The sequence below is a fragment of the Solanum verrucosum genome, unplaced genomic scaffold, assembly GCF_900185275.1.
Source record: "Solanum verrucosum unplaced genomic scaffold, falcon-dt-bn FXZP01000230.1, whole genome shotgun sequence".
NCBI lineage: Eukaryota > Viridiplantae > Streptophyta > Magnoliopsida > Solanales > Solanaceae > Solanum > Solanum verrucosum.
Window position 1 is genome coordinate 2,372,692 of NW_026019954.1, and position 13,450 is coordinate 2,386,141.

The window sequence follows — 13,450 nt, forward strand, 5'->3', positions numbered from 1 at the left end:
GAATTTATATATTTGTAAACTACGTAAATATCAAAGTATTATAAGTCACAATAATTAATAATTCAAAATATTTTAAAGATCTATAAAAAATGTAATATCAAAGATTAACTAAAGAGAGAGTAAAAGGGGAGAATGGAAAGTAGAAAAAAAGAAAATTAAAAAAAATGAATATATAGAGAGAAACTGAGGAAAAACTCAGAAAAGTAATTCTTCATGTGAGTTGTTGTATATGTAGAAAGACACATGTAAAATTAATGAGGCACAATTAATTTTATAGTACAATTTGAAATGCTTTGTGTACAATTTGGTAGTGCCGTGTTCGTCATTTAAAGTGTCAACTCTAATAAGGAGTAAAATGAGTAATAATAATAATTCTAATAAGGAGTAATGAGTAATAATAATAATTGCAATGTTAGTCCTTGTAATTGTCATTTATAAAAGTTAATGTACAATTCTTTTTGCACAATGTACAAAATTCTATGCATGTTGTACAACCAATTTAATGCAGTGTTAGTCCTCTAAGTCTCATTTCTAAATATGAGTAACTAGATAATGTTGCCCGTGCTATGCACGGGCCCAATAATATAAATGGTATGTTTTGGGGCTAATAATCGAGTTTTTGAAGCGATTGTTTGCGTGGATAAAAGAATAAGTTTTTTTATCACAAACCTGTACTTTCTTTGATGCTATTTAAGACATAATAAGACTACCCACATACAACATTTTGTAAATATTTTATGTTGTCAATTATCATGATTTATAGTATTTTTACGATAGATTCACTTCAAGAATCAATGGAATTTTTTGTATTTTTTTCAAAACATATTTTATGTTGTCAATTATCATGATTTATAGTATTTTTACGCAATTTTAAATATAAAAAAAATAAGACAAATAAATTAAAATGGACCCAATTTATGTTATTTTTGTTGTCTCAATTTATGTGACACAAATGAAATTTGGAGAGTCATCCAAATTTTCATATTTTTTTTAAAAAATGTTTTAAGTTATTAATTATTGTGATTTATAATATTTTTATGTAACTTTGAAATAACGTACATTACTGGTCAATTTGTCTTAATTTATGTGATATGAATAAAATTACAAAATTAACCCTTTTAAAATGTCTTTCAGATATTTTAAGTTGTTAATTATTATGGTTTATAATACTTTTTTGGTAATTTTAAAATGATATGTGTTATTTTTTCTATCCCAATATATGTGAGTCTGATAGAATTTTGAGAATCAACATATTTTATTATATAACTCTTAAATATTTTAAATTGGTAATTATTGTAATTTTTAATATTTTTTAAGTCATTTGTAAATAATAAATGTTGCTTCCTTCATTGGAACTTTTCCATTTGTGACATATATATATTATTTTAAAAGGGAGTTTATGCCCAAGTTCTACTATATTTATATATTATACTTGGGCATAAACTCCCTTTTAAAAGTTCCACAAGTATAATATATAATATTCAAGATTGGAAAAGTCTCAATCTTGAATATTATATATTATATTTGACCCTAAACTACCTTTTATAATATAGTAGAATATATATATCTAACAGCCATCTCCGGCGGTATGTTATCCAAAAGAGCAATCTTGCATCTTTTGTTCTGCTATTTCTTTCTTTCTGTTCCAGGGACTATATTTTAGTTTTAATTTCTTCGATTAGGTTTTTACTCTTTCTCTTTTGGTTTCTAAACAACTCTATTGTTATTTATATATGTCCATGTTAGTCGTGATTGATTGTGGTAGTTGTAAGAACAAAGAAAACATGCAGACTTTAGCTCATTCTAAGTTATGCAGGTAATTCATGGGGAAAAGACAGCAACTTTCCATTAATTTTGCTCTAAAGAAGGTAATTAATGCTACAAGACTTGTGCTTTATGTATTTTTTATTTGTTTGTCTCATAGATTGATTTGATGAAACTGTTCTAATATTTAGTGTCCTTGCACTCAAGAAGATCGCATTAGTCAGTTGCCTGATGATATTCTGGTTTATATACTGTCTTTCCTTACCATTAAGGAAGCAACATACACTAGTCTCCTCTCCAAGAGGTGGTTACCCGTGTGGAAATATATTCCTCGACTTGATTTTGATGCCACCGAACCATTACACCAAGTATTTTTGAATCACAAACTAAGGAAAATGCATATGAAGAAGTATGTGAGATGGGTTAACCGTACTTTACACAAGTGTGAAGTACATAGATTAGACCAATTTCGTGTTTGCTTCGATTTAAACAAATTTTCCCAGCATGAGATTGACAAGTGGCTTGAGTTTGCCTTTGCTAGGCAAGTCCAGAGGCTAGAGTTGGACTTGTTAAAAGGTGGGAAGGAGACTCGAGATTTTGATTATTGCTACACTTTCCCGGCTCAGCTCCTTGGTCTCAATGATAAGTTGCCAGCTCTCTGGCATAATTTTATGTCTGTAAAGGTACTGTTATTGAAGTCAGTAAATGTGACAGGCGAAGTTCTTGAGTTCTTCCTTCATAACTGCCCGTTTCTTGAAGAAATGGTGGTTCATGGATCTGGAACGCTGGTAAATTTGCAAGTCATTGGTCCTTCCCTCAAGTTGAAACACTTGGAAATTTGGCGCTGCCAGTGTTTAGAATCACTTAAAATCCATGATACAAACCTTGTAACACTTGTGGCTTCAGCAGCAACCAAATTATTTCTCTCAAATGCTCCTATGCTGATCAAGGTAGAGATTGTTGGTGCATTCAGGCCTATTCTGAAAGACATATTGGCTCCGATTTCTTGTGTTCTCTCTCAGCTGGAGGTCCTCAAAATAACTTCCTCTGATGGATTGGTATTGGTTAGTGAACAAAAATTGTGAAATCTCTATCCTACTACTTCGCATGTGCTAATTGGTTCGTTTTAATATCTCCCAGGGGAATTACAAGTTTCCTGAATTTACCAAGCTCAAGAAATTTGTCGCTCATGTTTTTGCATGGAGAGACACGTCTCTCTTAGGTTGCACACATGTGATAGGGGCTGCACCACTGTTGGAGGAATTTGAGTTGAAGGTAAGTATCAATTTTAATTTGATCATTTTGAGTTCTGGTTCAAGAAATTAGTGCTGCTTGCTTCAACACTTCAATTCAGTTACATCACAAATCAACCTCAGGTAGAATAGGTTATGACAAGCTGGGCATGAATGTGTATTACTTCTAGTAGTCCCCTTCCTTATGTAGGTGTCCATTCTTCTATAGGTTGTGGACAGCTGAGTTGACTTAAGGCATTTATCACCTGAAACCAAATCTGATCTTTCACAACTCTTCCACTTAAAATCTCTTACCGAATTACTGCCTTAAAATCTTACAGCTCGTTTGGTATGGAGGTATGGCGGCAGAATGGAATTATGATTCTGGCATTTCGTTGGTATCACTAATTCTGTAGGCGCTTGTAATTGACCGATTCCCCTATCAATCAACGTTTTCATTTCAAAGACATTTCGTTATACAATGACTATCTTGCTCAAAAACTTGTCCAAAAACTTTGTACTGTAAACTCACTTGTCCTCATTTTGTGAACCAATTTCAAAACAGAACAGGCCAGCAGTAAGGTTGAGAATTAAGTTGCCATAGGTAGTGGATAGGTGGTCCTATGAAGGATGAATAGAGTAGAATAGAGGCTGTGGAGATGAGGACTTGGACAATGTTGTTGCGAATCAAGAGAACACTTGGTAGGAGGAGCATCAGGAGTTTGTATTCCAACTAAATGACTGAGGAATAGGTGTTTGAATTGATGGTATTTTCTGGTAATGGAGCCGGTGATATAGAGAATACTTGAGGTAGAGGTTTTATGTTGGGAAACAAGCTATTTTTGAAGAGGAAAGCTGACCCTTTTTTATGAAATAAATTTCAAATAGTTAATGGTGAGATAGAAATAGTATTGTGATAATTTAATAGAACCTCGTTTAGTGTAAAGCAGTTTTTTCATGAATACAATGTTCACAGACTCCAGCTGAGTGTTTCATTGGTAAATCAATTCCAGGTTTGAAAGTTCCTTTGGATTCCAATGTATATGGACCTGGTATGGGATGAAGTAACGGGGCAAATGTCTAGTTTATTTTATTTTCTGTAATTAAGCTATTTTAGAGTCTTATTATTTCTCAATAGCTTGGGTAGCAAGGAATTGCCTTGGAGGCATAGTCATCTCTCTTGCAGATGAAAGTCACAAGTTTTTGATGGCAAAATTCATAGTCAACAAGTAATTATTTCTGAAAGTTCTGCAGCCTAACGGATAGATTCCCTGAATAGAACTTTTATTTTGATATGACGTATATTATCTAATTCGGCGATTACTTATTTCTCAGCACACCAACCATTCACTTCATATACCTCGAGTATATTGGCCTAGGAAAAGATATTGTAAAAAGGAAAAGTAGGATAGCCGTCATTTATTTCCTGTGGAACTCATTGCCTTGGGACATAAAATAACTTTCAAAAATTTATGTGTAAGCACATTGAACAACATTTGAATAGTTGAAAATTAACTGTAGAATTACTCTATCTAAGTTTTTTCTTAGAATGCTAACCTGAAATGTGATCATAAGCAGGGAAGTTGATAACAGTCAAGAACAAGAATCCTTTAAATTTACTTCGAAGTGATATTTGAATAAAGCTACCTGGTTTTAATGTTGGAAAAGAAAATCATTTGAGATTTTGAAGGGTCAGAGAAAAGTTGAATGCTTTGAGTTTGAAGCACTCGAGGAAATAAGAACAAAGTACGAACAACTCCAAAAATTATCTTATCTAAAAGTATTTTGTTGTTTAAACAAATTTGAAATGAAATTATAAATGTTTACAGCAGCTTTCTTTGATCTCCTTGATTAAAATAGCAGAAGATATATGTTTAGATGTTTTCGATGTTTATATTTTGAGTTATGAATGTCCGGATGAGCAACTATAGATGCTGTCTGAGGGATGGAAAATCTATACTTGTGTTCTAGGCTATTTCTTTAAACGAGTTACTACTTTGGTGGTTATTTATGCATTCAGTTCATGGTTTGATAAAAAAAGATGGATGCTAAGTAGTAGAGATACCAAGAAAACATAATAAATAGTTCCAATGAGGGAGGGAGTTAAGTGGAGCTATGTTGCTCGGACTGTTCGACGGGTGCGTGTCGGATTGAAGGATTTGACATAGGTGCAGAAACATTTTTGGAGAGTCCGAGCAACTTAGAAGTGGAGGGAGACCAGATCTTTAGTTCCATTCTGGGCGACTTTGGGACAAATTGACCTGAATACTGGGTAATGGTATGTGGATTTTGCTAGTGTTATGTTGTAACTCGTAAGTTCCCATGAATTGCTTTTACCTTGATGGATGCCCAACTTAGTGATTCTTCTCATTTCCAATATACTTTTGTCATATTTATACTTGTGTAACTGTGGTTCAATTTTCTTGTTGACAGTTGGTTTGGTTCAAACCATTGAGGGTAAAAAGAGAGTGTAAGAAGATGGTAAGTTGTCCTCTCCGTCACCTCAAAGTGATCAGGTTGTGCGGATATTTTGGCCGTACGTGCGAATTTGAGCTCGTTAAATATTTTTTGGAAAATGCTATTGTGCTTGAGAAAATTATTATTGATCCTCGTTCTCAAATCGTTACTCCTGTGTTGTCACTTTCGACAATTGAAATGGAGCAAATGTCAAGAAATTTTGCTAAGCTCCAACTTGAAGGTGAAGTTCCTCCGCGTATTGAGTTGGTGATATTGTGACAGTAAGTTAATTACGAAATAACATATGTTTGTATTCAGTTATTTGGGCCTTCTGTTACACGTTTGCAATTAAAAGACATTTATCAATGTAAATTAGTACAATCAAGTATATATATTATTAAGAAATCACAACAATATAATGAATAAATTAGTACAATCAAGTTCATTCAGGAAAGAAATAAAATTAAGTTTGGACGGGTTGAAAACAACAAATTATTCTATCCAGATCGGGTTAAATTCTCTTCGTAAGAGGAGGGGGTGAATTCCTCTGGCTGAGGAGAATGCCTCGCCACAAAAGCGTCACTGGGAACTCATCCTTTTAATTGTACTAGGGGAATGTGGCCCGTGCCAGCACGGACCCAACATGGAAAACGTTATATCAAAATTTAATAGTTGAGTAAAAGTTGAATTGTTAATATGTATCATAAAGTGCAAAACGTACTTAAAGAAGATAAACTTTTTACATATTACTTAATTGTTTGACGATATTTGCTAAGGAGTCAAGTTTACAAGATAGGTATGTACATTTTATTTACATGATAAAAAAAATTCAATGCTTCGTACGGAAGGTTAACTAAGGTGTAGTCTTAGTTATTGTGGTCTTTGAACATAAGATTGAGACCTGTTACATTAGGTAGAGAAGATGAATTAGTGTAAATTTCATATATGACATATATTATAGTACTATTTTCAGGCTATAGCAGTAGATTTAGACTTTCAAGCTATAACATTAAAAATTTCAGGTTATAACAAATTCACAAATAAAAGAAATATTTTTATTAATTCGAAAAAAAGTTTAAAAAGAAAAAGAAAAGATAAACGAAAATTTTTAAAAAAAATGGAATTAGAGATTTAATTTGAATTTATTGTAGATAATTAATGATTAGCATTAAATAAGGGATTCAAACAAATTAACAATATTTTTTATCCTTATTTCAATCAAATCAGTTAAGATAAACTAAAAAATCAGATCATATTATTTTTTTTGTAGATAATTAATAAATAGCACGAATTAAGGGATTTAAACTAATTAAGATTATTTAGTATCCTTAATTCACTCAAATCAGTTAAAATCAAATAAAAATTCAGATTTTATCTTCTTCTTTTTTCAACGTTTCTCTCTCTTCAATTTGCAACAAAAAAAATTCAACGTTTCTCTCTTCAATTTTCAACAAAAAAAAATCCCACATTCGAGTAATTGAAGTTTGTTTCATCTTTGAAAAATCTTGATTTTGTTGTGATGGACAACTATGTATCAGTTTTAATCAAACATGGTAAAAGATGGGATCCTTCGGGTTAGTATTTATTATTGTTTAACGTTTGTTTTAGAATAATAGCGAAATGAAACAAAAATGATCAAATTGTCGATTAATTGAAGGTGAAGTCAGATTTTGTTAACTGTTGATATCATATTATGTTTACTGTTGTGAAATGTAAAAAATGTAGTGTTTTTTTTGTTTATTTGTTTATTTTGTATACGGTTGTTGTTTTGTGAAATTATAAATTTAATGTGATTTTATGAATAAATTTGATAGAATAAATTAAATTAAATTTCTATGAAAGTGTGCTAATTATTATGTAAAAATAGTTTAATTATAATGTTGACGAATTTATGAAAATTTATTTTATTTGATAATGAATTTGATAGTATAAGTCGAATGAATTATGTATGAAAAGTGAGTTAAGAAATATGTAAAAAAAATTTGGAATTCTTAACGAAGTATATTACAAGTGTTTTAAATTTGTATTAAATGTGAAATTGTTGAGTTTATATTAGTTTTGTTATTTATGTATAAAGTTGGTGACAATAATTAATTATTTGGGACATAGTGTGAATGAATAATCGTTTTGTATGAAATGTATATTAAATGAGTATGAAAATGTATAAATTTAGTATGAATGATGATTGTTGTATGAAATGTGTATCAAGTGAGTATTAAATGTGAAATATTATGTTTTGTATGAAATTTGTTTTGTAATGTACTGTCTGAATGATATTTGTATGAAAAAATAATGACGAGTGTGTATAATTTTGTTGTTATTATAATGATTTTTATGGATGAAATTTGTATTGTCTTTGGAATGAAAAGTTAATATTATTTAAGGTATTTCTAATTGATTTGTATAATGTTAGTCTAATTGTTATTTTTTTTTAATGAAACAGAGAATTATGTTGATTTTCAAATGAAATGAATTATATATGAAAGAGGGTTGCTGATGTGAAATTCAAAAGGTCCAAAGTTACTTGCAGTAGATGTTGTCAAATTAGCCACAACATGAAGCATGTTCAAATTATCCTATGCAAAACTAATGACTGTTTATTTGTTTAGACTTTATATAATTTTTATTTTATTTTGTCGTTTAGATTAATGTTTTGTTTTGATATGAAACATAATTGGTTTGAAGTGCATTATAAACTTAGGGGCCGTTTGGTTACTGGATAAGGATTGAGTTATTCAGGTATAAAATGTTGCATAACCTTTACCATGTTTGGTAGCATTTTTCTGTCAAAGTATAAAATTCAACACACATAATACTATGTTTGGTTAGAAAATTAGAAAACCACATAACTAATACATGCTTAAGTTATGAGTCAATCTATGTATTATTTTATGCAGGGTAAAAGATGGAATAAGTTATACCTGAATAACTAATACCTGAATAAAAATATAAATTGACTATTTTGCCCTTCACTCTCAATCAAATATACACTACTTATTTTTAGATAAACATTCCAATCCTCTCTCCATATCTCTAGATCTAGAATGACTCTTCAGCTTCCAGGCAAATAGATTGAAAAACTTTCAATCTGGCGTTCTTTCTTTGAGGTTAGAAGTTCTGAAACTCAAAATTTGGCTGATCTTGCTTTATTTTCTTCTTCTTCTCCTCCTGTTTTCTCTTTTTGTGTTTTTCCTCTTGTTAATCTGATGAGAGACGAATGAAATTCTAGATCTTCTCAGTATTTTCTAGTTAGGTTGATGTTTTAGTACACCCAAATTTGATGTGGGTTTTGTTTTGTTTGTTCAAAAATCGTGCTTTCTGAAAAATGGGTTCATTAAGTTTCGTTGTTTTAGCTTCTAAAACTGCAAAAGATGAACATGTTATTTGCAGTTTGACAAAATAGTATTAGTATTCTAGTTATTGAAGCCAAACAAAAATAACGATTTTACCCTGTTTTTCAATGTTACTTTTCATTTTCTTTTTAATAAAATTGAACATTCTAGTATGAAACCATCTATTACCTTCCTATTATACACATTGTGTCTGCAATAATTAGTTAAGTAACATGATTGATACTTTTGTTTCTTTTGGATTCAATTTGATAATGATGTTGCAATTTTTAAATGGAAAATAGGTGTAAATGGATTCTCAGCAATTGTGCGATGTTGAATGCTTTATGATCCTCGAGGAGATTGTGGTGCATTCGTATATTGTCCTTATTTGCTTTTTTATGGCTATTTACAGCATGTTATTAAGAAACCAATCTAGAAATAGACGGGTCATTCGATATAGTATGAGTGCTAGAATTCCTAAAATCTTGTCTCATCTAAATGTTCTCATTCGTGACAATGATATAGTATGTATTGACAAGCTTAGGATGGATAGAAATGCCTTTCACATATTGGCCTCCTTAGCCAAGAATATTGGAGGGTTGACTGATAGTAAAAATATGTCGAGTACTGAAAAGTTAGCAATGTTCTTAAATATTTTGGCTCATCACGAAAAGAACAGGTCTGTCAAAGTTGATTATATTAGATCGGGGTGGAGTGTAAGTCGAGCCTTTAATGAATGTCTAAGAGCTATTCTTAAACTAACTCCATTGTTACTTGTTAAACCTAATCCGGTGCTCGAAGATGATACTGATGATCGATGGAAATGGTTTAAGGTAGGTAAATTTCAATCTAACATTTGATTTACTACCACAAACTTGAAATATTATGGTGAAAATATTTTTACTTTTAATAGTCCTTTAGTATTTAGAGTTGAATTTATCTTATAGGGTTGTCTTGGTGCATTGGATGGTACTTACATTTCCATTAGAGTTGAAGCAATATATAAGCCAAGATACAGAACACGAAAAGGAGATATAGCAACTAATGTCTTGGGGGTTTGTGATAGAAATCTCAACTTCATTTATGTATTACCTGGTTGGGAGGGATCAGCCGCTGATGGTCGCGTATTGCGAGATGCTGTTGTACGAAGAAATGGGTTGAAAGTACCTCAGGGTATGCGAAATAATAGGCAGACCCTTGTCTATTTCTACTACATCAAAATAGAATAATATTTAAAGTAATTATATTATTGTTTACATTTTTAGGCAATTACTATTTGTGTGATGGAGGATATACAAATGGAAATGGTTTTCTGTCTCCCTACCGAGGATATAGATATTGGCTAAAGGATTGGCAGGGTGACAATCCATCACCTCGATGTCGAGAAGAGCTTTTTAATATGAAGCATGCTAGGGCGCGTAATGTTATTGAAAGAGCATTTGGACTATTAAAAGGACGTTGGGGAATTCTTAGAAGTCCTTCGTGGTACTCGGTTAAAGTTCACAATAGAATTATTAGTGCATGTTGTTTGATACACAATTTCATTCGAAGAGAGATGGAAGCTGACCCATTAGATGTGGAAATGGAATTCCACATGGAGAATCAACATGAACATGACAATATTAATACAATTGAAGCATCTGATGAGTGGACCACTTGGAGGGATGAACTAGCTCAGTCTATGTGGAATGAAAGATTGGGAAATCAATCTTTATAATTTTAAACTATGTGGTCACTTTTGGTGTGCTTCTGCACTTTTGTTTTTGGTTTTCCGCTCACTGTAATATGTAATAGCTTTAGTATTTTGTGAAAGCGAATGGTCAATCTTTTGTATGTCTCACATTGTTGTCTGTACAGACAAATAGTGAAACTCAATGTATATCTATTATTTTTTAATAGAAGTAGTGAATTTGTATATATGTCTTCACATTATCTTTTTCCTAGATCAATCAAGTTGTATTACAATTTATTTGGTTATAATTAAAATAATTTACTTGTAAGTTGTAACTTAGTATTACTTGTGATTTCATTTATAATTTTACAGATTGAAATGGCTAGTTCTGCTGCTGCAACATCTAACGTGTCCAGAAAGAGGGCAAGAAAATCAACACCTTCATCTCGAAGGGTATGGACTCCAGAAGAGGAACTTACTCTTGTAGATGGATTAAAGGAATTGTGTGTTAATGGTTGGAGAGGGGATAATGGAACCTTTAGACATGGATATTTAATGGAATTGGAACACTACATGAATGCTCGTCATCCTAACTGTGGATTGAAATCTCTACCACATGTTGATTCTAAAATAAGAGCATGGAAAAAGAGTTATGAAACAATATCGTTGCTAAAGAGTCGAAGTGGTTTAGGATTCCAATATAGTGATGGAAGTATCTTAGTTGATGATCCAAAAGTTTGGGATGACTTGATAAGGGTGATTTATAGTTATTTTAAAACATTAGGGAATTGCTACTTACTTATATTTTCTCTTGGTTAATGGATCTTTGTCTGTGGAATATTTTCAGTTACTTCATGTACTTGTTCTTTATTTTCTTAGGTTGATCCAAATGCCAAGTCAATGAACTTAAAAAAATGGCCATTATTTGCTGACTGGGAAGTGATATTTGGCAAGGATAGAGCTACTGGAGAGTTTGCCGAAGGGCCAGAAGATGCTGTTGAAGAAATAGAAAGAATTGAAGCTCAAGAAATTACTGATGGCATGTCTGTGGGATTTCCTATTGATGTTGTCGATGTAGATGATGCTTCAGGCACAAGAGAAGATCAAGCTGCTCAAGAGGAACCTAATGTATCAACTGGAGCAACACAAAATAGGCTTGCCAGATTTTAGAACTGTTGGAAAACCATTTGGACTAAATTTCCAAGTTAAAACGCCTAATTGCACAAACACAAAACGAAAGCCTCGAAACTCGAACCAGCCATCCTACTAGACCAAAAATGACCTTTCAGATCTAACCGCACTGACGGAATTCTCATCCGATCACTTTTTATTGAGAATATTGACTGAAGTCGATATTTGACTAAATTTCCAAGTTAAAACGCCTAATTGCACAAACTCAAAATGGAAGCCTTGAAACCCAAACCAACCATCCTACTAGACTAAAAATGACCTTCCGGATCTAACCGCGCTGACGGAATTCTCATCCGATCAATTTTTATTAAGAATATTGACTGAAGTCGTTATTTGACTAAATTTCCAAGTTAAAACGCCTAATTGCACAAACTCAAAATGGAAGCCTCGAAACCCAAACCAACCATCCTACTAGACTAAAAATGACCTTCCGGATCTAACCGCGCTGACGGAATTCTCATCCGATCACTTTTTATTAAGAATATTGACTGAAGTCGTTATTTGACTAAATTTCCAAGTTAAAACGCCTAATTGCACAAACTCAAAATCAAAGCCTCGAAACCCAAACCAACCATCCTACTAGACTAAAAATGACCTTCCGGATCTAACCGCGCTGACGGAATTCTCATCCGATCACTTTTTATTAAGAATATTGACTGAAGTCGTTATTTGACTAAATTTCCAAGTTAAAACGCCTAATTGCACAAACTCAAAATGGAAGCCTCGAAACCCAAACCAACCATCCTACTAGACTAAAAATGACCTTCCGGATCTAACCGCGCTGACGGAATTCTCATCCGATCACTTTTTATTAAGAATATTGACTGAAGTCGTTATTTGACTAAATTTCCAAGTTAAAACGCCTAATTGCACAAACTCAAAATCAAAGCCTCGAAACCCAAACCAACCATCCTACTAGACTAAAAATGACCTTCCGGATCTAACCGCGCTGACGGAATTCTCATCCGATCACTTTTTATTAAGAATATTGACTGAAGTCGTTATTTGACTAAATTTCCAAGTTAAAACGCCTAATTGCACAAACTCAAAATGGAAGCCTCGAAACCCAAACCAACCATCCTACTAGACTAAAAATGACCTTCTGGAGCTAACCGAGCTGATGTAATTCTCATCTGGTCACATTTTACCAAGATATTTGAAATTTAGTTAAAGTTTGACTTCTGTCAATATTCTTGGTATAACGTAATCAGATCAGAATTCCGTCAGCGTGGTTAGCTCCGGAAGGTCATTTTTAGTCTAGTAGGATGGTTGGTTTGGGTTTCGAGGCTTCCATTTTGAGTTTGTGCAATTAGGCGTTTTAACTTGGAAATTTAGTCAAATAACGACTTCAGTCAATATTCTTAATAAAAAGTGATCGGATGAGAATTCCGTCAGCGCGGTTAGATCCGGAAGGTCATTTTTAGTCTAGTAGGATGATTGGTTTGGGTTTCGAGGCTTCCATTTTGAGTTTGTGCAATTAGGCGTTTTAACTTGGAAATTTAGTCAAATAACGACTTCAGTCAATATTCTTAATAAAAAGTGATCGGATGAGAATTCCGTCAGCGCGGTTAGATACGGAAGGTCATTTTTAGTCTAGTAGGATGGTTGGTTTGGGTTTCGAGGCTTCCATTTTGAGTTTGTGCAATTAGGCGTTTTAACTTGGAAATTTAGTCAAATAACGACTTCAGTCAATATTCTTAATAAAAATTGATCGGATGAGAATTCCGTCAGAGCGGTTAGATCCGGAAGGTCATTTTTAGTCTAGTAGGATGGTTGGTTTGGGTTTCGAGGCTTCCATTTTG

The 13,450-nt window shown here is 32.5% G+C and overlaps 3 protein-coding genes across 3 annotated transcripts; all 3 read left to right on the forward strand.

Moving 5' to 3' along the window:
• The first annotated feature begins 1,823 nt into the window (after positions 1 to 1,823).
• On the forward strand, positions 1,824 to 5,732 carry LOC125814116 (FBD-associated F-box protein At5g38590-like). The gene is made up of 6 exons (XM_049493569.1): positions 1,824 to 1,868; positions 1,956 to 2,822; positions 2,905 to 3,039; positions 3,338 to 3,394; positions 3,973 to 4,035; positions 5,430 to 5,732. The coding sequence occupies exons 1-6, from the start codon at positions 1,824 to 1,826 to the stop codon at positions 5,730 to 5,732; spliced, it is 1,470 nt and encodes a 489-aa protein (XP_049349526.1).
• A 2,807-nt stretch (positions 5,733 to 8,539) lies between these two features.
• Positions 8,540 to 10,552, forward strand: LOC125814220 (protein ALP1-like). The gene is made up of 4 exons (XM_049493681.1): positions 8,540 to 8,560; positions 9,088 to 9,618; positions 9,733 to 9,958; positions 10,051 to 10,552. Exons 2-4 carry the CDS (start codon positions 9,094 to 9,096, stop codon positions 10,500 to 10,502), a joined length of 1,203 nt encoding a protein of 400 aa, XP_049349638.1. The 5' UTR covers positions 8,540 to 8,560; positions 9,088 to 9,093; the 3' UTR covers positions 10,503 to 10,552.
• Positions 10,553 to 10,835: 283 nt separating this feature from the next.
• LOC125814117 (uncharacterized) lies at positions 10,836 to 11,627 on the forward strand. Its single transcript, XM_049493570.1, has 2 exons — positions 10,836 to 11,213; positions 11,337 to 11,627. Exons 1-2 carry the CDS (start codon positions 10,836 to 10,838, stop codon positions 11,625 to 11,627), a joined length of 669 nt encoding a protein of 222 aa, XP_049349527.1.
• Positions 11,628 to 13,450: the final 1,823 nt, after the last annotated feature.